We start from the raw sequence: 25,996 nt of genomic DNA, 5'->3' as shown, positions 1-25,996 counted from the left end.
CAGTTTTCCAAAAATCCTTTGAAAACCGGGACACTCTGTGGCGATCACACAGGGTCCCCGGACGTTTGGCTGTCTATTGATCCCTGTGCCACCAACCCGTTTCTCTCGGGTACACACGGAGTCCAGACAGTTGTTAACATTAACAAAATAATCAAGTTTATTTTATAGGCATGAACAACTAACAACTTCAAACTGAAAAAAATTCCTTCCAGTAGCACCTTAAAGACCAACTAAGTTCTTGGTATGAGCTTTCGTGTGCATGCACACTTCTTCAGATACACGCTGAAGACACACTTCTTCAGATACACGCAGATATACGTGGTGTATCTGAAGAAGTGTGCATGCACACGAAAGCTCATACCAAGAACTAACTTAGTTGGTCTTTAAGGTGCTACTGGAAGGAATTTTTGTTTTGTTTTGACTATGGCAGACCAACACGGCTACCTATCTGTAACTTCAAACTGATTATCCCACCTATCTATCTGACTCCACTTAACAGTTCCTCTCACTCTCTCACAACACAACTCGACCAACCCACAGACTTAACCTCCCTCTTCCTTCTCCAACTCCCAACTCTCAACTGACTTTTCACACAACTCCAACTCTAACTCTAACTCCTCCCCTTGGGTTCCCACTGGCCAATCACTTCACACTCATTTAACCCTTTCCTTATGACCCACCTTGCAGGCAAACGCCACACACTCACTTCTGGGTTTCGATCGTTCGGGAGCCGAACAAGCCAAGGCGTTCGAGATCCAAGGTATGACCGTATTCAGATTCAAAGCAGCTTCCAGCTGTTTCTTGGTTCCCCTCCTGTTCTCCTTGCTCTGAAGGGTGTCCCATTCCAAAAGCCAGAGGGAGATGCCCAGCGATCAAGAGAAGGGTCTGGAGCCTTTAAGCTTTCACTGAGGAAACCTAAACTCATTATCCTGGACTATTAGCTTGCATCAGCTTTACAAACAGGTGGTGTGTCGAGAGTCAAGAACACACACACACACACACGAGAGATTTTCACATAAAACGAGTCAGGTGGATATTGGTTGTGGGACAGAGAGGAGGGAAAGGGAAAGAAAGGGTAAAACAGCAGAGAATAACATATATGGGCAGAGGACTAAGAATTACATACTATGTACTGCATGCATTTCCCCATAAACATTTCAATAAATAAATTTCTTTTGCAAAAAAGTGATTAAACTGTTGCTGTTAACTGGTCGGTTCCGAGTTTTGTTGGGGTATCATACAGTGTAGAAAGTTCTGAGGCAATTCAGCCATACCCAAACAGTTACCACATTTTTAAAGGGGCAGTGTGCGTAGCTCTTGTATATAAGAACATCATAAGAGCCATGCTAGATCCAGCTCATCTGGTCCAGCTTCCTTATCTCACAGTGGCTGACCAGGTGCCTGTGGGAAATCCACAAGCAGGATCTGACCACAAGAGGATACTTTCCCCCTCCTGTGGTTCCCAGCTAGTGGTATTCAGAAGTATACTGCCTCCAACAGAGGAAGTACAACATAGCTATGGTAGCTATTGCCAGCCTTCTCCTCTGTGGATTTGTCCAATCCTCTTTTCAAGCTATACAGGTTGGTGACCATGACTGCCTCCAGTGGCAGGGAGTTCCATTGTTTAACCATGTGCTGTGTGAAGAAGTACTGAGAACAGGATGCTAGAAAACAGGCCAGTGGCCTGATCCACTTTGAGCTGCTCTAACCTTCTAATATAGCAAGCGGAGCTTTTGCTGATTAAAACACTAAGATACCAGCGGCAAAAAATATGCATCAATACCGAAATTTGTCAGCAGCTAAGCCAGACAGGGACGCGGGTGGCGCTGTAGTCTAAACCAAAGAGCCTAGGGCTTGCCGATCAGAAGGTCGGTGGTTCAAATCCCCGCGATCGGGTGAGCTCCCGTTGCTTGGTCCCTGCTCCTGCCAACCTAGCAGTTCGAAAGCACATCAAAGTGCAAGTAGATAAATAGGTACCACTCCGGTAGGAAGGTAAATGGCATTTCCATGCACTGCTCTGGTTCTCCAGAAGTGGCTTAGTCATGCTGGCCACATGACCCGGAAGCTGTACGCCAGCTCCCTCAGCCTATAGAGTGAGATGAGCGCCGCAACCCCAGAGTCGTCTGCAACTGGACATTAACGGTCAGGGGTACCTTTACCTTTACCTTTGCCAGACAGATAAGCAGAGACCAAGTCTTCCAGGACTCACAAATGTGGGATGGTCTCCAAGTGCCTTCAGTCCATGAGGGCCTTAGCATTTGTCCTAGAATCGGAGAGTTGTAGAGGTGGAAGGGACCCCCCGGTTCATCTAGTCCACCCCCCACCCCCCCACAGTGCAGAAATCTAAACTTCATCAAACATGACAGATGGCCTTCCAAGCTCTGCTTCAAATCCCCCATGGAAAGGAGAGTCCACCATGTCTCGCAGGAGTCCTATATCATACTACTTTGAACATTCATGGCTTTGCCTAAAGTATTCTGGGAGATGTACTGTAGTTTGTTAAGGGTGCTGAGACCTTTCTAGGACATGGTATGTGGGGCACCCTACCCCCACCACAGGTGGGCAATTTGATTTTTAAGGGGGACAATTCAACAACGAGTTAGACCAAGTTAATGGCCTTTTAGGCTTCCTTCTTGTGAACCGGAGTTCACTTTTTGAATAATAAATATCTGAAGAAGTGTGCATGCACACGAAAGCTCATACCAATAACAAACTTAGTTGGTACCTAAGATGCTACTGGAAGGAATTTTATTTATTTTTAATAATAAGAGATATGTCACGGGGGGGGAGGGGGGAGCACCAGGATTTTAAAGATTCTTAGGTGGGGCATGGCCAAAAAAAGGTCGGGAGATGCAGCCACTCTCCTCCCAGAGCTACAATTTCCAGTTCTCTGTGAAGAAGGGTTGATTGTTCAGCCACTTTGGAAGGGGAGATGGTTCTTGTGCCCCCACGAGGGACCCCTGAGGGTCATCCAATCCAGCCCCCTGCAATGAAGGAACTAAAGCATCCATGACAGGTGGCCGTCCAATCTCTGCCTAAAAACCTCCAAGGAAGGAGAGTCCATCACTGTCGAATAGACAAATGCGCATTGCGTTCATTCTGAGCACCGGATTCAATCCTGAGTGGCTGCAGGGTTAAAGCATAAGGATCGAGCTAGGATTTCCCATCACGGCCACCATCTGTTTCTATACTGTCCATCATTCATTAAAAAAGAAAAAAAAAAGAAAAATCACTAAGGTGGTTTACAACCGGCTAAAATCCTAATGAGCTTAATACTTTTCAAACTATCTTGGGATTCGTTTGAATGGGAAGCGGCGCAGGGATGCAAACAGCCGGTGGATCAAATGAGAAAATCAACGCAGCAGCGCCCTTAAGTGACCCGCCCTCCCCTGGGAGAGATCGGAAAAGCTCTCCTGGAATTGCAGCTCCGACAGGGAAAGACTACAACTCCCAGAATTCCCCTTTGCCCAGAAAGTCCAGCCGGCGTGATCCTGACTCTCCTCTGTGCAGAAAGAGGAGGAGCTTTCTCCCCCCGCCCCCCAGTCAATGCTAAGAAGGCAGGAGGGAGCGCTTTGCACAAAATAAATTAAAATAATATACCCACCTAGAATTGGGGATCAGAGAGAGAGAGAGAAAAGTGTGTGTGTGTTTATGTGTGGATGCAAACCTCCCCTTGTGGAATTGGATCTGGGCCAGCAAGATCCCTGCTAGAGAAGCTGGGAGAGCGAATGAGAGAGCCAGCAGATCTAAATTTTCGCATGGAGAGCTGAGCTCCTTCCGCGACTCCTTTGAATGCATGCAGTTTTCTTGGGGCCGGCGGGTGCTCTTGGGGCGCACGTGGCGACACGGGGGAGATGCACGTCTGAACGGACGCAAGAGCAGGGAAGATTGCGGACGCGCATCCCTTTCAAGCACCAAGCCGGATCACAAGGTGAGAGCGCCTCCTTCCTTCCTTTTTTTTGGCCAATTGTTTTTATTGATTTTCTAAATTATAATACTGTAATAATAATTCATTATTTATACCCCGCCCATCTGGCTGGGTTTCCAACAGAATATTAAAATACAACAATCTATTAAACATTAAAAGCTTCCCTAAATTACATCATTGCCAATGAATTTAATGCAATTTTCCAAAACTGGCTTCCGGAGAGCGCTTCCTCTTAAATGAGTGTGTGTGTGAACAGGTGCCAGCTCCGTGTGTGAACAGGTGCCACCCTTCCACAAAATTCCCTATGAAGGGGGTGGGCACCCACAAATTTTGGTGCCAGGGTCATGCATGCTGCATGGCACCCAAGGCCCCAGGCACCCAACATGGCGAGACAAAGTTGGTACTCCAAGGTGTGCGTGTGTAAGAGAGAGCACTTCCACGTCTAGGATGCTTAGCAGGTATACAGATCACAGAATCATAAGAGTTAGGAGGGACTCCAGTGGTCATCTAGTCCAACCCCCTGCAATGCAGGAATCTCAACTCAAGCATCCGTGACAGATGGCCATCCAACCTCTGCTTAAAAACCTCCAAGGATGAAGAGGCCGCAACCTCCTGAGGGAGATTGTTCCACTGTCGAACAGCTCTTCCTGTCAGAAAGTTATTCCTGATATTTAGCCATGTTGCAGGAATTTATGTATAGGTTGGGGGGGTTGCCCCTCCAGCAGATATCATGCACATGCAGCCCACTACCGAACTCAGCACAATCACTTTTGTGACTTTTGTGATTTGTCCCCACAAAACACTTCATCACAGTTTCTTCCTATCTATGTATTCAAAGGGCCTTTGCTACATGATACCAAATGTAAGAATTCACTGATAAATGTACAGTGGTACCTCGGGTTAAGTACTTAATTCGTTCCGGAGGTCTGTACTTAACCTGAAACTGTTCTTAACCTGAAGCACCACTTCAGCTAGTGGGGCCTCCCACTGCCGCTGTGCCGCTGCTGCACGATTTCTGTTCTCATCCTGAAGCAAAGTTCTTAACCTGAAGCACTGCTTCAGGGTTAGCGGAGTCTGTAACCTGAAGCGTATGTAGCCTGAAGCGTATGTAACCTGAGGTACCACTGTATCTATGTACTGGCTCACTGGGAAAATTTCAGAAATTCATATAGACATGTGAATTCAGCTCCTCAGCAGCCCCTCTGCCTGAGTGGTAATTCCTGGCATCCTGATACCTGAGTGCCAGACAGGGAGCCATTCCAGAAATAGCAAACCCAGATAAAGACAAAAGGGTGTGATTAACTTGGCTGGGAAAGAGGGAAATGTAAAGATCTCTTTTGTGACACTTGATGGGTGTTTGGCAAGGGGAACCATGAGGGCAAGGGGAACCATGGGGCAGGGTCCAGGATGCTCAGATTGGTGCCACCAGATCTCCCCTTTCATGATGTAACCGTGATGTATTAGTAATGTAGTTTGGGGGGGGTGTAACAGGACACGTGGGGGCTCTTTTGTTCGGGGCTTCCATCTTGTTCCATCTTGTGGCAGGTGGGAGTCCTGTCGTGATAGTCTTCAATAAAGACCGAGCCTACTGGCTGCTGTTTTGCTCTGGTATTCCTGGCTGGTGTCCTTGTTTTTTCTCCAAGGGAGCCCTCCGATTTCTCCGTTAACAGTCGGAATCTCCTTTCTTGTAACTCAGGGCCATTGGTTTGGGTTCATATGGAAGCTTTTTTAAAATGTTTAATGTTTTATTATGTTTTTATATATGTTGGAAGCTGCCCAGAGTGACCGGCAGATGGGCAGGGTATAAATAATGACACTATTATTATTATTATGGAAGAGGACGTCCCTATTTTCATCGGAGAAATGTTGAAGGGTATGTAAGTTTAGCGCTCATTTCTGTATCATTTGCAAACAGATTTCCCCCACCCCCCGCCCAGAAGTCAAACCTCGGATCTCAAACGGTCCATTGCCAAACGTTTCAGTTCCCAAATGACGAAAACCTGTAAGTGTTTTGGTTTTCAAACGTTTTTCGGAACTCAAATGGCTTCTGAGGTGCATTTCTCTCTCCCCCCCCCGCATTGAAATTGGAGACAGCCCTTAGAATTTCAGTTTTCGAACGTTTCGGAAGTCGAATGGTCTTTCGGAACGGATTACGTTCGAAAACCGAGGTTGCACTGTAACTGAGAAATTAGTGTAAAGCTTGCACTGTATTCCCAGGTGTGGCTCTAATGTTGTGTGAATGCTCAACTGTAATGTAGAAATTAACAGGGAAATGTCAGGAAAGCAAAATACAGTGTTACCTCGGGTTAAGTATTTAATTCGTTTCGGAGGTTCTTAACCTGAAGCACCACTTTAGCTAATGGGGCCTCCTGCTGCTGCCACACCGCCGGAGCACGGTTTCTGTTCTCATCCTGAAGCAAAGTTCTTAACCTGAGGTACTATTTCTGGGTTACCGGAGTCTGTAACCTGAAGCGTATGTAACCTGAGGTACCACTGTATACGTCGTGCAACTGCAGCCTAAGAGAGAGAAGCATGAGGTGGCTGTCAACAGGAGACGGCTAGGCTCTCTTAAACTTTTAAGGTCTGAAGTGTGTGCAAATGTCTGTGTACCTTACACTCAAAGCGCCTTTAATACAACGTTTCACGGTTGTGGCTTCTCCAAAAGAATAATGGGAACCTTTGTTGAAGAAGTTTAAAATAGGAGGTCCCCTGTTCCCCTTGACTGACAATTCCCAAAGCGGTTTAGCAATCGGCTCCTCTTTCTGGGAGACTCTGTGAATTTGTGTGAGGCCCAAATGAGTGGATGAGTGGAAAAGCATCTTCTTTGTATGCAGAATGTCACAGGTTTGATCCCTGGCAATGTGGAAGGAAGGGGGGGGGGGAGAGAGCAAATTTAGGTCCTAAAACATTCTGGTTCCATAATAACCAGGTAGAATGTTCCAGAGAGGGAAGGAGCTACGTGGCAGTTGGTTCCGCCCAGCCCAATGCCACTCTGGGTGGCTCCCAACAGAATTAAAAGCACAATAAAAAATCAAACATTAAAAGCTTCCCTAAACAGGGCTGCCTGCAGATGTCTTCTAAAAGTCAGGTAATTGTTTATTTCCTTGAGATCTGGTGGGAGGGTGTTCCACAGGGCAGGTGCCACTACCGAGAAGGCCCTTTGCCTGGGGAAAGAGATTCCACCAGGGAGAGAGTTTGGAAAGGTTTAGTTCACCTGCATATTTTTTTTCCCTCCCCCAGACAGAAGCTCAGCGCACCCACCTCAATCACGGTAGTTTATTCTGGAGTTTTCCGGGAGTTTGTCCCGGGATGAAAATGGAAAGGGACGTTCCCGATGGCAGTATGCAAAGGGAAAGCCCCGGGAAATCCATTCGCGACAATGTGAACCACAAACCCAGGATGGGCTTCGAGGGAGAAAGTGAATCCCATGAAGCAGTGCATTGTGGGGGATCGCGCCGGAGAGCGACTCTGCGCCAGGTGAAGAAGGAGCCGGAAGATGGTTTGGCCCAGTCCTGGGAAGCCCAGTGGCAGGAGTTTTTGAAGACGGTAGAGTCCCCTCACTCGGAATGGGGGGTCCCCCAGTTGCCGGAGGAGCCCACCCCCTGGGACGACGCCAAGGGCTTCCTGGCCTCCTTTGAGCAAGTGGCCGGAGCCTGCCGGTGGCCCAAGGCCGAGTGGACGGTCCGTCTGCTGCCGGCCCTCAGCGGGGAAGCCGAGCTGGCCTTCAGCAGCCTGGAGGCCGGAGACAAGGAGAATTATGGGAAAGTGAAGGCCATCATCCTGCGATGGGATGCCCTCACGAGGGAGAGGTGGCGCCAGCACTTCCGCTGCTTCCGCTACCAGGAGGCCGAGGGGCCGCGAGGGGTTTGCGGGCAGCTCCAAGAGCTCTGCCGCCAGTGGCTGAAGGTGGAGAGGCACTCCAAGGAGCAGATTCTGGAGCTGCTGATCCTGGAGCAGTTCCTGACCGTCCTTCCGCCAGAGATCCAGAACTGGGTGAGGGAGCACAGCCCGGAAACCTGCTCCCAGGCGGTGGCCCTGGCCGAGGAGTTCTTGTTGAGGCAGCGAGAGGCCGAGAGACTGGATAACCAGGTGAGAGCTGCTATAAAACTGTGGTTGGCAGGTTACACCAAACCAGGTGTCCATGGAGGTGCAGGTCAATTCTGTATCCAGGGCAGCTGTCTACCAGCTCTATCTGGTACGCAGACTGAGACCCTACCTGTCTCACCAGAGTGGTACATGCTCTAGTTATCTTGGACTACTGCAATGCGCTCTACGTGGGGCTACCTTTAAAGGTGACCCGTAAACTACAACTAATCCAGAATGCGGCAGCTAGACTGGTGACTGGGGGCGGACGCCAAGACCACATAATACGGGTCTTGAAAGACCTGCATTGGCTCCCAGCACGTTTCCGAGCACAATTCAAAGTGTTGGTGTTGACCTTTAAAGCCCTAAATGGTCTCAGCCTAGTATACCTGAAAGAGCGTCTCCACCCCCATCGTTCAGCCCAGACACTGAGGTCCAGCGCCCAGGGCCTTCTGGTGGTTCCCTCATTGTGAGAAGCAAAGCTACAGGGAACCAGGCAGAGGGCCTTCTTGGTAGTGGCACCCGCCCTGTGGAGCGCCCTCCCATCAGCTGTCAAAGAGATAAACAGCTACCTGATATTTAGAAGACATCTGAAGGCAGCCCTTTTCAGGGAAGTTTTTAATGTGTGACATTTTAATGTCTTTTTAATCTTTGTTGGGAGGCCCAGCCAAAAAAGCCAATGCAATTCTGGGCTGCATGAATAGGAGTATAGCATCTAGATCAAGGGAAGTAATAGTGCCACTGTATTCTGCTCTGGTCAGACCTCACCTGGAGTACTGTGTCCAGTTCTGGGCCCCACAGTTCAAGAAGGACACTGACAAACTGGAACGTGTCCAGAGGAGGGCAACCAAAATGGTCAAAGGCCTGGAAACAATGCCTTATGAGGAACGGCTAAGGGAGCTGGGCATGTTTAGCCTGGAGAAGAGGAGGTTAAGGGGTGATATGATAGCCATGTTCAAATATATAAAAGGATGTCACATAGAGGGGGGAGAAAGGTTGTTTTCTGCTGCTCCAGAGAAGCGGACACGGAGCAATGGATCCAAACTACAAGAAAGAAGATTCCACCTAAACATTAGGAAGAACTTCCTGACAGTAAGAGCTGTTCGACAGTGGAATTTGCTGCCAAGGAGTGTGGTGGAGTCTCCTTCTTTGGAGGTCTTTAAGCAGAGGCTTGACAACCATATGTCAGGAGTGCTCTGATGGTGTTTCCTGCTTGGCAGGGGGTTGGACTCGATGGCCCTTGTGGTCTCTTCCAACTCTATGATTCTATGATTCTATGATATGGGCGGGGTACAAATAATAAACTATTATATTATTATATAACCTCTGGCTTTCCAGAGGTTCAGCAATGTCTGGAAGGTTCCTCACTCCCGGAATAAACACTAGTTTGCTAGCATTTAACTTGTGCAGTTTCAACCACCTGTGCTACTTGGTTTAAAAAATTCATATTGTGAAAGGCCTATCTGGCTGCCTTGGTCCTTCTGCTGAAAAAGGTGAACAGGTCCCTCTCTGCTGTTGCAGGTATTATTTGAGGAGGACGAGGAGGAAGAGGGTTCGTCTGAGGTTGACCAAACTCCTCCTGATGCTGTGCAGAGGCCGGCCAACGTGGAAACCAAGCAGGAAGATGGCAGCCACTACAATGGGGATCTGTGCCCATCGGGTAAGCATGGTGGATGGCCTACCATTGTGCTGGGTTCAAGATCAGACAGTGTCGTGGACATAGCTTCCCACAGTCCAGAGGAGCAGTCCAAGTTGGCAGGGGGCAATCAGTCAGAAGGGGAAGAGAGAGACGTGCTTTTCTCTCAGCCAGCCAAAAACAGTGGGCTATGAAGGCTGCGTAGAGAGATCCTCCTTTTCTTGAGGTATATTTTTCTGCAAGATGTTGGAGTACTAGGCCTTGGTCTAAAGTTGACCGGATTGCCCTGAAACCAGCTTGTGCTTCTGTAAGGACATGTTCTTGCTCCATTCAATCCTCAAGTTTATTACATGCATGCTGTTTATCTAAGCTTCTGACAGACGGGAAACAGAATACGGAAGTTTGGGGTGTTGCTCTTTTTGGAGAAATTGTCAGGCAAATTAAGAGTTACCAGGGCCAAAGTAAGGAGAATGATTTTGTAACAGTTTGGTTTGATTTTAGGTAAGGAGGAACACGGTCAAAAACTCCCTCTTGCTTATGAACATATTTGGTTAAACATGATGTAAATGGTTTTTTTTAATTAATTTTTTTATTAAAGATGTGTAATGTCTCTCGTATTTTTTCCATGTAACATTTTTACAAATCATTTTCATTTGTTGAGACATTAGGAAGAAACATGACGTAAATGTTAATGTTCTGTACAGTTTCCCTTGACATGGTAGGGTTTTAGAATTCTGTTTTTGAGTTCAGTTATGATGACTGAATCTGGATTAAGCGGCCACCTTGCAGCCCTATGTGTAGCCTTCTAAGCTTTTACATACCTGTGGCATCTTTTGTGTTGTTTGTTGTTGAAATTGTTGTTGTATGCTTTACGGAGTGTATAAGAAGGACTCTTCATTTGACAATATACTGTAATAATAATAATAAAATTTTATTTATATCCCGCCCTCCCCAGCCGAAGCCGGGCTCAGAGCAGCTAACAATGATAAAAGTAACACAGCATTCTAAAATCAGTTCATTTCAAAATCAAATTAATGGCAACCATTGGGCTAGAGTTCTGTGAGGATTACCAAAGGAGGTAGCTGAGAACTACTTGTAAATCTGAAAAACACTAATAAATATTATTTTAAAAAGAGAAGCAAAGAGAATATCATTTACACCCGCTCCTTCTCTGTTAGGTTTGTGGGCACACTGGGATTTTTGAGTGAGCACCATGGTCACTTTTCTCCTCCAAGAGAAAACGCATGCACAGAAAATCAGTCGCCCGGGGGAGAAAGCGGCCAATTTATTTATTTATCAAATATTATGTTTCGAAATCTGACCTGACAGAACGACTCTGAAGCTTTAAAAGCACATAGAGCTGAAAGAGGAAGTGGGAAAGAGCGTCACTCTTCCAACTTCCTGTTTCAGGTCTTATGTGCAAGGGAGAAGAGTTTAACCATCTTCTCCACTCTTCTGAATCTTCCAAAATCCAGTTACAGATAGGTAGCCGTGTTGGTCTGCCATAGTCAAAACAAAAAAATTCCTTCCAGTAGCACCTTAGAGACCAACTAAGTTAGTTCTTGGTATGAGCTTTCGTGTGCATGCACACTTCTTCGGATACACTGAAACAGAAGTCACCAGACCCTTCTATATAGTGAGAAGGTGGGGAGGGGTATTACTCAGAAGGGTGGTGGGAATGGGTGATTGGCAGATAGCTGTGATGAGCCTGTTGACGACTCTTAACGACTGCAATGGGTCTTACAGGAAAAAGCAAGGGGTGAGAAGGTGAAAAATGGCTTTGTCATGTATAATGAGATAAGAATCCAATGTCTTTGTTCAGACCAGGTCTCTCCATGGTTTTAAGTTTTGTAATAAGTTGCAATTCAGCAGCTTCTCTTTCCAGTCTATTTCTGAAATAGACTGGAAATCCAGCTTCATTCGACATTCCTGAGTTCTTGAGTTATGAGGGGACAGCTTTCCGCTGTCCACCTTCTCCACACCATGCTGAATTATGCACTTGATCATGTTGCCTTTTTCTTTTCTCTGAACCAAGAAGCTTGGTTGTCTTTTGTACCCCCGTTTCCTCTAATACAGGTATGGAATTGTTTGGGATTCCCACTTTTTGTCTTCAGCAGGCAAAGGATGGATGACCGCAGAAGAGGAGGAGAAATATTTGCCCGGCGATTCTGACACGGTGGCGCCACGTGGGACTTCAGCATGGAAAGAGAGTCTTTCTCCATGTCACGAGCTCAGTAGTTCCTCAGCAAGTCAGGAAAGAACGAGGTGCTGTCAGGAACTCCGCCCAGCACAGGAAGCAGAACTATCCATTTCCTGTGGGGAAGGTCCCCAGGTCCCCAGTGAACCCACGATCCAAATAGAGATTGATGCCGGTAAGATACAGAACCCTTGAAGTGCTTGTGGCAAAAGCAGACAAAACTTCACGGACTCCCTAATCCTAGAGTGGCCCACCGGAGGCCGCAGTGGGAAGCCCCCAAGCCAGGACCTGAGTGCAGGATCGACAGTCTCCCCACTTGCGATTGCAAGCAACTAGCATTCAGGGGGGGACACTGATTCTGACAGTGGAGGTAGATTGCAGCCATCAGGGCCAGTAGCAATCAATAGATTTATTCTCCATGATTTGCTAATAATAATAATAATAATAATAATAATAATAATAATAATTTATACCCCGCCCAACTGGCTGGGCTTCCCCAGCCACTCTGGGCGGCTTCCAACAAAATATCAAAATACAGTAATGCATCAAACATTAAAAGCTTCCCTAAACAGGGCTGCCTTCAGATGTCTTCTAAAAGTTGTCTCTTTGAAAACTGGTGGGAGGGCGTTCCACAGGGCGGGTGCCACTACCAAGAAGGCCCTCTGCCTGGTTCCCTGTAACCTCACTTCTCACAAGGGAGGGAACCACCAGAAGGCCCTCAGCGCTGGACCTCAGTGTCTGGGCTGAACGATGAGGGTGGAGACGCTCCTTCAGGTATACAGGGCCAAGACCATTAAGGGCTTTAAAGGTCAGCACCAACACTTTGAATTGTGCTTGGAAACATACAAATAAATAATGCCACTATCAAATGGATTAAAAAAAACACCACACCACACACAGTGGAAAACAGGTAACTAGAGAAGATAAAAATCAAACAAAACATTGAAAACAATGGGAGGGGAGGGGAAGCAACCACCACAATTTTATGATTCATTGAGAAAGCGGTGATGGAAATATGATAAAGTCCCAACCAGAGAAGAATGGCAGATTTGAGTTGATGGATTTATGCTGAAATGGCAAAAATGACTGGAAGAATCAGAAATCAGGAAGAACACAATTAAAATAAAGAATGGGGCAAATTTATAATTTATCTTAAAACTCACTGTACAGTGGTAACTCAGGTTAAGAACTTAATTCGTTCTGGAGGTCCATTCTTAAACTGAAACTGTTCTTAATCTGAGGTACCATCTCCCACTGCCGCCGCGCAATTTCTGTTCTCATTCTGAAGCAAAGTTCTTAACCTGAGGTACTATTTCTGGGTTAGCGGAGTCTGTAGCCTGAAGCCACTTAGTGTCCCAGAATAGAATAGAATAGAATTTATTATTTATACCCCGCCCATCTGGATGGGCTTCTCCAGCCACTCTGGGCGGCTTCCAACAGAGTATTAAAATACAGTATACTGTTAAACGTTAAAAGCTTCCCTAAAGAGGGCTGCCTTCAGATGTCTTCTAAAAGTCTGGTAGTTGTTCTTCTCTTTGAAATCTGGTGGGAGGGTGTTCCACAGGGCGGGTGCCACCACCGAGAAGGCCCTCCCATGTAGGGCACCTGTCAGGGAACTGCCATCAGAACGAGAGACGGAGGCAGGGCCACCCAGCGATGCTGGAGAGGGGACGAGCAGGGGGGAAGGATTTCAACGTAACACCCATAGAGAAGAGAGGGAGATGGAGGAATTGGTGACAGGGCTCCAAGACCCTTCCCCCGACGATAGTGGAGAGAGCGCTGGGACGCCCCTGCCTTCCCCTTACTTGCGCAGACGCGTTCCACGCAGAGAACATAGGAGGAGACTCGGGATCAAACAGCTTTTATGCTGGAAGAGGTTCAAGAGACGCCCACTCTCGGATTCTGCAAGTGACTAACAGGTCACGGAGGGCGAGCTCCGACCCTGGGCATGGTTGGGGCAAGCAAGCTAACTGAACTGAAGTAAGGTTACGCACAAGTAACCCCTAACAACCATTACAGGCACCACTACCCAAAATGCCCTGTTCACCACCAATTTATTACTATGGGGAGAAATGGGGATCCTTCCTTCCCACTGTCCAAGCCACCCCCAAGGTTGCATTAATATTTGTTCACAGACAAAAAGACTCCCACGGACTTTTGCACAGGTGATGGGAGTTGTGGTAGTGCCTCATGGAAGCCTTTCCCAAGCTAATAGTGGGCTTTGTTCCCTCTTCGCCCCTTGATATCTTACTGGGTTTCTCTCTTTATTCTTGCAGAGGATGTGGGGGAGAATGAGGAAGAACGGGAATTGCCTGGGATATTGTTCGGAAGAGATGGGCATGCACAGTTGAAGGAGATCCTTTGGAATCGAGATGGACCACAGATGGAGGAAGGCAACCACACAGGGAAAAAGAAACACCAATCCATTCTTTATCAGGATGGGAACTTTTATGACATCCCAGATCAACAAGAACAGGCCGAAAACAGGAGGGTCAAGGGCCTTGATATTTGTTGGAGAATACACACAGAAGAGAAACCAGAACAGACCTTAGTGTTTGGGAAGAGCTTCACTGAGGGCGGAAATCTTCCGGAATTTCAAATGCTCTGTGAAGAGCAGAAACCGTACAAATGCTTTGTGTGTGGAAAGTGCTTCACACGGAGTACCAACCTTACTTCACATCAAAGAATCCACACAGGGGAGAAGCCCTATGGCTGCCCAGACTGTAGCAAGAGGTTTTCTAGCCAGTCAGATCTTATTAAGCATAAGAGAATTCACAGAGGAGAGAAACCGTACAAATGCTTTGTGTGTGGGAAGAGCTTTAGCCAGGGTGGGCACCTAACATCGCACCAAAGAATCCACACAGGGGAGAAGCCCTATAAATGCTTGGAGTGTGGGAAGAACTTTAGCAAGAACACCAACCTTACTCTGCATCAGAGAATCCACACAGGGGAGAAACCATACAAATGTCTAGAGTGTGGGAAGAGCTTCACTTGGAATTCAAACCTTACCTCCCATCAGAGAATTCATACCGGGGAGAAACCGTTCAAATGCTCAGATTGTAGCAAGAGCTTCTGCAATCACTCGACGCTTATTAAGCACATGCGAATCCACACAGGGGAGAAGCCCTATAAATGCTTTGTGTGCGCAAAAAGCTTCAGTCAGAGCTCTAGCCTCACGGCACACAAGAGAATCCACACGGGGGAGAAACCATATAAGTGTTCTGAATGTGGGAAGAGCTATAGCAAAAACACAAATCTTATTTCACATCAGAGAATTCACACAGTGGGAAAACTGCGTAAGTAAATTGTTGCATTAATGCTTGGAGTGTAGGAAGAGCCCTCGATGTATACCTATAGGGAAAACCATAGAAATTAAACTTTCTACACATGAAGAAATCCGGCTACCATCTTATTAGATATTCACACACAGAAGTTGCATAAATGTCTAGATATCTGGAGGTCAAGTTATAAGTCCTGGAAAACCATACGAGTAACAGTGGACAAAATTGAGGGGGGATTGAGCAACTTCCATTGTTTCTCCATCAGTCAGTTAAAATGTAAACGGGATAGTAATTTTGGGGGGCAGTTTTTCCTAGATAGATATTTCTTTTTGTCAACATTATGCAAACTACATTGAAATAAACGTTTCTTCCAGGTTTTTCATGCAGAACTGTGGATCGTTGCTTATTGTTTACATTTGCTGCAAATGGGGGAAAAAAAGATTTTATAAAGCTTTTGGAATTGTTTTGGAAAAGCTTCTCGAGTGATGTATATTGATGTATCATACACACACACACACACACACACACACACAGTTTAAACCAGGGGGTCTCAAAAGGGGGCCCACAGACTGCCAGTGGTCTATCAACTCCGCTTCAGTTGGTGAAATAGAAATTCTGTAAAACACATTACTGGAGGCCAGAGTCGCTACACAAGAGTGAGGCCTGACCACAGAACTGGTGAGAACCAGTTTAGGAGGAAGCTAACAATGACCGTTAGAGTGAAAGAACAAGTCCAGGTAAGTTGCAAGGAGGGCTCCTCACGTACAGTAAAAAAGGCTGGGTTGGGTAAGTGTATCTATGGTTTATAGTTGGACGAGAAGGTGATTCTTTGGTGATCACTTGTAGCTGAGTAAGATTGCCTTGCATGAATATGGTTTTAACCGTGAGTCCATAAGTGACTATAGATGCTCCACACATCCTTCCACAGTGGGGACGTAGGTTTCTGGGCGGGAGTTGATCACTGAGGGTTTGCAAAGCGTGCCTTCCTCTTAGAACATTTCGTCCTGACTTTGAGCGTCTTCAAAACCCACAACACCTTTGGTAAAGGCTGCTCTCCAACTGGAACACTCGCATTTGGCTGAAGAGAGTCTTTGAACCTTTTTTTGTTGACCACCAGCATTACGCTTTCCATTTTTAAGTTCGGAGAAGAGTAGCTGCTTTGGAAGACATAATCAGGCATCCGCACAACATGACCAGTCCAATAAAGTTGGTGTTGAAGAATCATTGCTTTGACACTGGTGATCTTTGTTCTTCCAGTACACTGGCATTAGTTCGCCTGTCTTCCCAAGTGATAACGTACAATTTTTTGGAAGCACCATTGATGGAATAATTCAAGGAGTTGAAGATGGCACATAGATTCACCACAGTTGGCTCCTGTGATAAGGAGAATCCTTCTGCTAAATCAGTCCTAAGACCCATCATCATACAACATCCTGTTCCCACAGTGGCTAACCAAATGTGAATCCTCCCACATAATCTGAAACAAAAAGTAGTTTTGGCCTTGAACACGATAAATGACACCTCTGGAAAACAGTTTCAGAAATATCAGGTTTCCAAATTAGTTTTTGTGCTTAAATATGCCTTTGTATTCATATCTGGCCTGAGTACAATAATGTAGCATTTAGGAATGAAAATGCAGCCCAGAAGCCCAGCACTGGAGGCCAAGATAGAGAAGACCTGCACGGCTACCATGTATTTCCCTTTGGTGCTCTGGTAGGTGGGCACAAAGGAGACCCAAACGCTGCAGAAGACCAGCATGCTGAAGGTGATCAGCTTGGCTTCATTGAAGGCTCCAGGCAGGTTCCTGGCTAGGAAAGCCACCATGAAGCAGATGGAGGCCAGGAAGCCCATGTAGGCAAGGACACCATAAAACATGGCAACAGACCCTTCATTGCATTGCAGGATGATCTCTCTGGGCTGGGAATGCATGTCAGACTCTGGGAAGGGTGGAGAGATTCCCAGCCAGATGATGCAGATGACAACTTGGACACTGGCGCAGGAAATGATAATGGAGTAGGCCAGACTCTTCCCCAGCCATTTCTTCACTCTGTTCCCTGGCTTTGTGGCCAGGAAGGCCAGCACCACAGTGATGGTTTTTGCCAACAAAGAAGAGACGGCAACTGAAAAGATGATGCTGAAGGCCATTTGTTGCAGAAGGCAGGTTGCTTTCCTTGGCTGTCCGATGAAGAGGAAGGAGGATAAAAAGGAAAGCAGGAGGGAGATGAGGAGGATGTAGGAGAGGTCCCGGTTGTTGGCTTTGACTATGGGAGTTTTTTTGTACTTAATGAATGTTCCTAACACAAAGCCTGTAGTTAAGAATAAGAAGAGGGAAAAGGAAGCTAGGAGGATCCCCAAAGGTTCTTCATAAGCCAGGAAGGTGATAATCTTGTGGACACATTGATCTCTGGCCTTGTTTGGATATTGATCTTCTGGGCAGCTGGTGCAATGCTCTGCATCTGCAGAAAAACAGGAATATTATCAATCATGTACCCTATTGTAACAGCGGCAAGAAAAATTGATGAGCTATGCGGACTTGGCCAAGTTAACATATAAACTGTGTGACAAGGAAAATCATGACTTCAAGGAAGAATGGGAACTTTTTACAAATTACAGTGGTACCTCAGGTTAAGTACTTAATTCGTTGCGGAGGTCCGTTCTTAACCTGAAACTGTTCTTAACCTGAAGCACCACTTTAGCTAATGAGGCCTCCTGCTGCCGCCGTGCCGCCGGAGTATGATTTCTGTTCTCATCCTGAAGCAAAGTTCTTAACCTGAAGCACTATTTCTGGGTTAGCAGAGTCTGTAACCTGAAGCATATGTAACCTGAAGCGTATGTAACCTGAGGTACCACTGTACTTAAAAAGACAACAATATGACTTGGACTCCTTGGCAGGTTTTGAGTAAACATCCACAAATTTATTAGTTGAATATATGATAGACAAGGCAAGGATATGTACAATTTTATAATATGCAGAGAACAATATGTGCAAAGAAACCAGAGGGGGGAGCTGAGGGGAGTCCTGGGTGGGGGGGGGGAGAGGGAGGGATGGGGGGGAGGGGAAAATAATGTAATTGAATATTTGGATTGATAAATTGTTATGTTGAAATTGTTTAAGAATTATTTTTTTTTTTTAAAAAAATCATGTACCCCACTGTATTGCTATACATATATATAGTTCGAGTTTTTGCAATGGGGAATATGGCAACCCTAGACTAGATGGTCATCTGGGTCCAACTCTATGATTCTATGAGTCTTTGTCCCCTTTCTCAAGACTTTGGTGCCACCCACCTTCCTGAGTGGAGATGGTCCCTTCTGCACAGGACATGCAGTCATAGCAGCAGAGTGGCTTCCCTTCCGGAACCAGCTTGAGAAATCCGGGGCGACAACTTTCCACACACCTGGAGGGAGGCAGGGTCTAAGCACAAAGACAGGGGAAACAAGGAAAATGTGTTTTCTATGGAAATGGGGCATGGGGTTGGGGAAGGGCATTTTACATTCTAAGCTTGTGACATATTCACCCGGTTGCTATACCAGCTGCACTGGCTCCCGGTGGAGTACAGGATCAGGTTTAAGGGACTGCCTCTCCTGGTATTCCCCACAGAGGAACCTACGGTCTGCAAATAAAAACATCCTGAAGGTCCCAGGCCACAGAGAAGTTAGGCTGGCCTCAACCAGAGCCAGGGCTTTCTCGGCCGCGGCTCCAATCTGGTGGAACGCTCTGTCACAAGAGACTAGGGCCCTGCGGGACCTGACATCTTTCCGCAGGGCCTGCAAGACAGAGCTGTTCCACCAGGCCTTTGGTCAGGGCGCAGCCTGACCCCCTCCTCTGGCAATCTGCACAGAATTCTGCTTGATGGTTGCCATTAATTTGATCTTAATTTGATTTTAATTAATTTTATAATGAATGTTTTTAGAATGTTGGTCTATTTTGATTGTTGTTAGCCGCCCTGAGCCCAGCTTCGGCTGGGGAGGGCGGGATATAAATAATAATATATTATTATTATTATTATTATTAAGTGTAAGGCCGAAAAACTGTAGCAAAAACCTAGGTACTAGAGGCCCACATAGATTCAATAGCATGGAGTATCTACTTCCAGTTCTGGCAGGTTCACTAGTATTTTGCCATCACTGTATCACAGCAGTGGACAGCTGGGAGCAGTCAGTAAAAACATTTTTTAAAGAAAACAACAACATTTTTTATTTTTTAAAAATAGGAGTCTTGGGTGGCACATAAAATTTAAATAAATATTTTGGTGGGGAAATTCCTTCCCCCAACCAGCCTTTCTCTGAAGCAGAGCTGGGAGAGAGGCTTTTCTGAAATTATAGACTGCCTTCAAAGTTTCAGGGATGGTTAAATTTCCTCGAAGGTTTTGGATGAGTTGGTCATCAATCATCCAAGCGCACAAATCTACTGCAGCCTTTCTGGAAGTTGCTGGGAAATGGCCCATTCAATGTGGCTTCTCATGAGTATTTCAAAAAAGGGCTAAAAGCATAATTTGGTGAAGATTATGAGGGTCTTTAATCGTTTAAATATGGCAGAGGGTGGGGAAAGTTTTGGCCAACTCATTTGGCAGCTAGACTGGTGACTGGGAGTGGCCACCAAGACCAAATAACAGCAGTCCTGAAAGACCTACATTGGCTCACCCGGTACATTTCCGAGCACAATTCAAAGTGTTGGTGCGACACACAATTTTAAAGGGACCCACCATGAGATCTTCAAGAAATGCTGAGCTTTGTTGTTGGCAGGTGTTTGGGAAGTGCAATAGAATGAAAGATGATTTCCCCCACCTGGTTGAGCCATTTGGGCCACACAATGGCATCCTGATCAATGGTGAACTGTATGTCTGGGGACCCCCGTCTCTTGATACTTCCAAACTTGACCCTGAGGATGGACTTATTGGGAAACACCACCCAGTTTACAATGTCCAGGTCAGCTGCCAGTTCCCCGTTCTCATCCAAATACACTCCGTCCATGGAAGAATTGTAAAACTCAGCGTTTCCCAGGAAAGGGTGGAGCTAGAAGGGAAAGAAAACAGCAGCATTTAGGATATGGGAAAGGACACTGACTATCCAGCTCTGCCTGTTTCATGCCTGGCTCTCCTCTGACTTGGGGCTTGGTTAATGTTATGTACTGAAGTTCTCACCCTGAGCCAGCAGGGGGATACTGTAGATAGTTTTCATTCAGGTCCACATATGCAAATAGGGGATTGAAAGTGACGTTCAGTGATTGGGTAGTTACAGAAAGTTGCTACTGTAGCGTTGTAGTGGAGCTCTATATAAACAGGCTGGCTGAACCCTTCAGTTCAGTTCTGTTCTGGCCTGTGAATAAACAAGAGCTGTAAGAGCTGTTTTGAAGAATCACTGTGTCGTCTGATATGTTCACCCACAACTTAACAGTTAAGGCTCAAGTAGTTGTGTGTGTTAAACAGTTTGTCTCCTGAATGAAGCACAAGAACTCAGATGCTGATACTTGCCAAAAGCGTTTTTCCCCCAGTCGCCCTCTGCCACTGTTTATTTTATTTTTTATTTTTTATAATTTCATTTTGACAAAGTAATAAACATAAATAAATAAGAATAAAAATGTGCACCCCACCACCGAGACCATTCCATTGTAACTATCCAACCTCCCAAAATTTCAACATCTCTTGCGACCCCTTTCCATTTTGACAGTACAAATTCTACAAACACCACCTGTATCTCCTCAAAATAATTTCTCCTGCATATCCCCCATCTTACCATAATAACACATGTTAATTTATCGTTAATAGCTATGTCCCACACCTCTTTATACCATTCTTCCATTTTATATTCTGCTTGCCCCTTCCACTTCCTAGCTATCATAATTCCTGCAGCTGTCAATAAATTTGTGAGCAAGCCCAACATGGCCTGCGAACCTTCCACCCCCTCGTAGATTGATAATAATGCTACGTCTGGACTTTCGGTCAGCTTTAACCCAGTGATTTCTGTTATCTCTTTAAACATCCTTTGCCAGAAAAATTGTGCATATTTACACCCCCACCACATGTGAATATAATTCCCTGTTTCCTGGCACCCCCTCCAATCCCAAAAGCTTCAGTGCTCAAATAAGTTTAGTACATATACAACTCAGCAAAGGCACAGCAGATGATACATATCTCTACTCAAGGCATGGCTATACAAAGACACATCATGTGACATGGTTAGCCAGTAGAAGATGCTGACCCAACAAGGACATGCCCCTTTCATTCCTGTTATACAGGAATGGGGCTGGCACAACTTAGTGCAGGACACTGAATACAGGTCCAGCAACACAAACACCGTCCCCTGGACAAAGGCTGGGACTTAGTGGAGCTCAGTAGGTGCCAAAATAATACCCTGGTGTCACAGAGCAAGCTGGTCAGTGAATCACACAGTTCAAAGCTGGAGTTAACTCTTTATATTAGCGAAACATGGTCTTCACAGGCTTTTCTCAGTTTCATGCCTAATGAGCACAGCAGCTCATGCACTGTAAGTTCTTACTGCATGTAACCAGTTGCCGAGACTAAAAGTCCCAACCTCCCCAAAGCCTCTTCTCTAGGGTTTCTTCCGAGCAATCAGAGACTGTGCCAGCAAGCAGCCTGCCTTTGCTCCTCCCGTTTCATACCTCTTCTGGTTCCAGAAGTCAGGGGAGCCTGTCACAGCAGGAGGGCAGGGGACTCTATTACTCTATTGTCAGGTTTGGCAGAGATGTCTGTGATGGGAAAAGGAAATACCTGCCATGACTGTAGCTTTTGAACTTCCAGACTGGCCATCACCCTCCTGTTTGACCTAGAGGAATATGCCGCATTTAAGGCAGATGCCACAGCTTGGACGGCGTTGTAAATCCTGTAGCTGTCTAGAGAGAGGATTCTTTCCAGATCATCTTGAGGCAACATCTCCAGTTTCTCACTCTCTCTGCATCTTGTCCAGCCTTTCACTGACAAGGCATGCTTTAAATATGAACAATTAAAGGCATATTTCCAAAACTTACTGATAGCGGAGAAAAAGGGAAGAGAGTAATCATATTGTGCCCATTTATTCGTCCCAAGGAAGAAAGAAAAAATACCATGGATGTGTTGGAAAGAGAAACCTCTGTATGTTAACTCGAAGGAAATGTCCCACGTAATAGTTGTGATCAAGACTTTCCCTGCAGTGGGTTTTAACAACCGGTGGAATATTTGTTCTGCATATACCACTCCTGCTACAAAATAAGATGTTTCTACATAGTAAAAAAATACATTGACTTGTCTCCACTTTTCAAATGGAAGAATATCCAACACATAATGTGTTTTGACTTGTGGAATGCTCTGTGAGATGGCAACACAAATGCCATTCTGGGTGAGCAAAGGCATCAAATTCTTCATGAACCTCTCTCCGTTGTCGGTGTCTTGAGTAAGAAGGCCAATGAACGTCCATCTGAAGTGATGGAGCAGCTTGACAATCCCTGGGTACAGGGCTTCTTCTTTGGGGACCATCGGGTAGAGAAAAGGGAACTGTCTCTTGTCATTCATCACATGAGAGACAAAAGCATAATTGATCTGGCAAGAAAAGGAAGATTTATTTTGAAATTCTGAAAAGCCGATATGAGTAGCAATGATCGTGTGAGAAAAGAAAGGCATGTGTTGGCCCTTATAAAATCAAAGGTCTGTCTCCAATCTCACATAACTTCTACCCCACCAATTTTTGAGTTCTCTGGAATTGGGCTCAGTCAGAAAATAATAATAATAATAACAACAGCAATAATAGTAGTAGTTTATTATTTACACCCCGCCCATCTGGCTGGGTTTCCCCAGCCACTCTGGGCAGCTTCCAACAGAATATTAAAATACAATAGTCTATTAAACATTAAAAGCTTCCCTAAACAGGGCTGCCTTCAGATGTCTTTTAAAAGTCTGGTAGTTGTTTTTCTCTTTGACATCTGGTGGGAGGGCGTTCCACAGGGTGGGTGCCACTACTGAGAAGGCCCTCTGCCTGGTTCCCTGCAACTTGGCTTCTCGCAGTGAGGGAACCGCCAGAAGGCCCTCGGCACTGGACCTCAGTGTCCAGGTAGAACGATGGGGGTGGAGACGCTCCTTCAGATATACTGGACCAACTTTGAATTGTGCTTGGAAATGTACTGGGAGCCAATGTAGGTCTTTCAAGACCAGTGTTATGTGGTCTTGGCGGCCGCTCCCAGTCACCAGTCTAGCTGCTTCACCCCTCTCCATTCCTACCTGTGGGATGTTATAGATGCTCAGCATTCTTGAAATCTGGATGGAGTTTGGAGAATCGGCTCCTTCGAGAAGAGCGAGCAGATTATTCTGCCCTCCACAGTTATAGTTCGGAACATTTGCCTGCCCAGTAGAGAGCAAGTCTACCAAAGCTTCGATTGTCACCCTTCCATCAAAAAAGTTCTGGTGGATGTTGTAGCCCAGAGTGATGTTGGGTAAGAGCCTGGGGTTCTGGTTGACCTCTTGAATGGCAAGCATGAAGGACAGGTATTGCCAGTACCTTGTCCCCCCTCTCCTGCAAAAAAATATACACATAACAGCATCATCCAAGCTCATTTGGTAGAACATGAGACACTTAATCTCAGGCTCGTGAGATGGAGCCCAATGTTGGGCAAAAGATTCCTGCATTGCTGGGGGTTGATCCCTTGCAACTCTACAATTCTATGATCCTGCAATCAGTGAGTATATCAGATTCATCTTTGCCTCCCCCCTCCCCAAGTTTTTATGGATAAATTCTGGATTCAGTTTGCAGAGCTTTTGCTAACACTGATCCTTACTTAACACTGAGTGGGAGGTGGGAGAGCCTTGTTCAATCCACAGGTATTCCCCTTTGGAAAACAAAACTTGTTAGTATAACAGCAGATAAAACATTTTAAGCTTTCATTAAATGATAGGTAACATTCAGCGTTAAGCGTCAAGCAGAGACATCACCTTGCCAACAAAGGTCCATATAGTGAAAGCTATGGTTTTCCCAGTAGTGATGTATGGAAGTGAGAGCTGGACCATAAAGAAGGCTGATCGCCGAAGAATGGATGCTTTTGAATTATGGTGCTGGAGGAGACTCTTGAGAGACCCATGGACTGCAATAAGATCAAACCTATCCATTCTGAAGGAAATCAGCCCTGAGTGCTCACTGGAAGGACAGGTCGTGAAGCTGAGGCTCCAAGACTTTGGCCACCACATGAAGAGAAGACTCCCTGGAAAAGACCCTGATGTTGGGAAAGATGGAGGGCACAAGGAGAAGGGGACGACAGAGGACGAGATGGTTGGACAGTGTTCTCGAAGCCACGAACATGAGTTTGACCCAACTGCGGGAGGCAGTGGAAGACAGGAGTGCCTGGCATGCTCTGGTCCATGGGGTCACGAAGAGTCAGACATGACTAAACAACAACAACAACAACATTCAGCGTCACCTCTCTCCCTCTCCCTCTGTCTTGTGGATTACAGGGAAGAATTGGGATTACTTCATTTGAGTCACAGTGACTTGTGAATGAATGAATTTTATTATTTCGGTCACAGACCAGTTCCAGCCCACATGCAATATCAAGGAAGTCATAAAACACGATAGGGATACATTTGAATTTGCAATTAGGTATAAGAGGGACAATACATATATAGCAAGAGTTAAAAAATATATAAATTAAAACTTAGTCACTAACATATAACCCAAGATTATCATTTAAGGCCTTAATTATTATGATAGCACAGCTTGTTCCCTAAGTTTTATGGCAATCACACAGAATTTGGCTACCCTTAATGTGATCTCAGGATCCTTGTCCTCTACCAGGGATTTTAGACACTGAAGTTCGGATTCATTTGGAGATTTTTGCATAGCAGGGGTAATAAATACCGAGTGTATATCCCCGCAGAAATGGCAGCATAACAAGGCATGAGAGTTTCTACCTCCATCAAGCCACAGGGGCAGACTCGTTCTGCGTATGGTTTACCCTCAAATCTGCCCTGCAATAAGGCAGATGGCAGCACATTTTATCTAGCGAGGGTAAATGACCGTCTGTATTTAGGTATTTGTAATTTTGACAAACAATTTGCTGGGGTAAATCCTCTCCCATTATCTTTTATTGCTGGGTGTTTATTCATCTCACTCACGTGGCATTGCAGTTCCACATCCCAAATTCGTTGGCGGATTATTGCTCTAGTTTACAGTGACTTGTGCTCTGGATGTTTTCTGAGATTTGGCCCTCTTCACTTGATTTGAAAACTGGGAGGCTTCCAACAAATTCAAACACAATACATCAAACACAAAAAACTTTCCTGATGTCTTCAGATGTCTTCTAAGAGTCAAATAGTTGTTTATTTCCTTGACATCTGACGGGAGGGCGTTCCACAGGGCGGGCACCACCACCGAGAAGGCCCTCTGCTAGGATTCATCACAGCTGTAGAAATCACATTCACCTATGCCCCTACTGCATCCTGGAATTTCTGGGTTAAATAATCAAAAGCCAGAAGTAGCTGGAGTCACGACTGTGTCTGAGACATGTGACTTCATTACAGCTTTTAAAAGTTGCAGAGTTACTTATCTCTACAAGGTAATCTCATAGTGACCTACTGTACAACTCTTTGCTTCTTTGGAAATTTGCAAACAGCTCATAAGTTGCTGGAGTTTATATTGTGGATCTGGTGCTAATTTACTTCAGAAAAGTTGCAATTGGGGGAACATTTACTTATTTAATAGACAGGGATCATCTGGGTTGGGGGGAGGGGACAGAAAAGGAGAGGGTGCCCTGGACTTCTCCACTTGCAAAGTTAAGCAAGAACCTCTTTAGGCAGCAGCCTTTTTCTCAAAGTCTCAAAAAGAAAATTGGGCGCTTGTTCTGTAGGTCAAAGCTATGTTTCTCCAGGCTGCTCTGCTCTACAACTGAAAAG

At 45.8% G+C, this 25,996-nt stretch overlaps 2 protein-coding genes across 6 annotated transcripts in view; one reads left to right on the top strand and one right to left on the bottom strand.

Moving 5' to 3' along the window:
* Window positions 1–15,514, top strand: part of LOC309364436 (uncharacterized protein) — a gene marked incomplete at its 5' end in the record, with an annotated part of 133,318 nt that extends 117,804 nt beyond the window's left edge. The window contains 5 exons of one of the 5 annotated variants that reach the window (XM_081901711.1): window positions 3,521–3,931; window positions 7,169–8,017; window positions 9,533–9,671; window positions 11,765–12,019; window positions 14,121–15,514. In XM_081901711.1, the coding sequence (XP_081757837.1) occupies window positions 3,797–3,931; window positions 7,169–8,017; window positions 9,533–9,671; window positions 11,765–12,019; window positions 14,121–15,148 (2,406 nt within the window). In that variant the 3' untranslated portion in view covers window positions 15,149–15,514. Of the gene's footprint in view, window positions 1–3,520; window positions 3,932–6,250; window positions 7,017–7,168; window positions 8,018–9,532; window positions 9,672–11,761; window positions 12,020–14,120 lie in introns of those variants that run through there. The other 4 variants (XM_081901710.1, XM_081901712.1, XM_081901713.1 and 1 more) reach the window with 4 other exon arrangements.
* Window positions 15,515–16,670: 1,156 nt separating this feature from the next.
* On the bottom strand, window positions 16,671–23,590 carry LOC309363238 (vomeronasal type-2 receptor 26-like; the record flags this gene model as incomplete). The annotated part of the gene is made up of 5 exons (XM_081899343.1): window positions 16,671–17,581; window positions 18,414–18,540; window positions 19,914–20,141; window positions 21,857–22,072; window positions 23,336–23,590. 5 exons carry the CDS (start codon window positions 23,588–23,590, stop codon window positions 16,671–16,673), a joined length of 1,737 nt encoding a protein of 578 aa, XP_081755469.1.
* Between the last annotated feature and the right edge of the window lie 2,406 nt (window positions 23,591–25,996).

Source organism: Podarcis melisellensis (genome assembly GCF_964234715.1).
Source record: "Podarcis melisellensis genome assembly, chromosome: 2".
Taxonomy (NCBI): domain Eukaryota; kingdom Metazoa; phylum Chordata; class Lepidosauria; order Squamata; family Lacertidae; genus Podarcis; species Podarcis melisellensis.
Note: the sequence above shows the minus strand (reverse complement) of the source record. Positions and strands in the feature narration are given on the sequence as shown.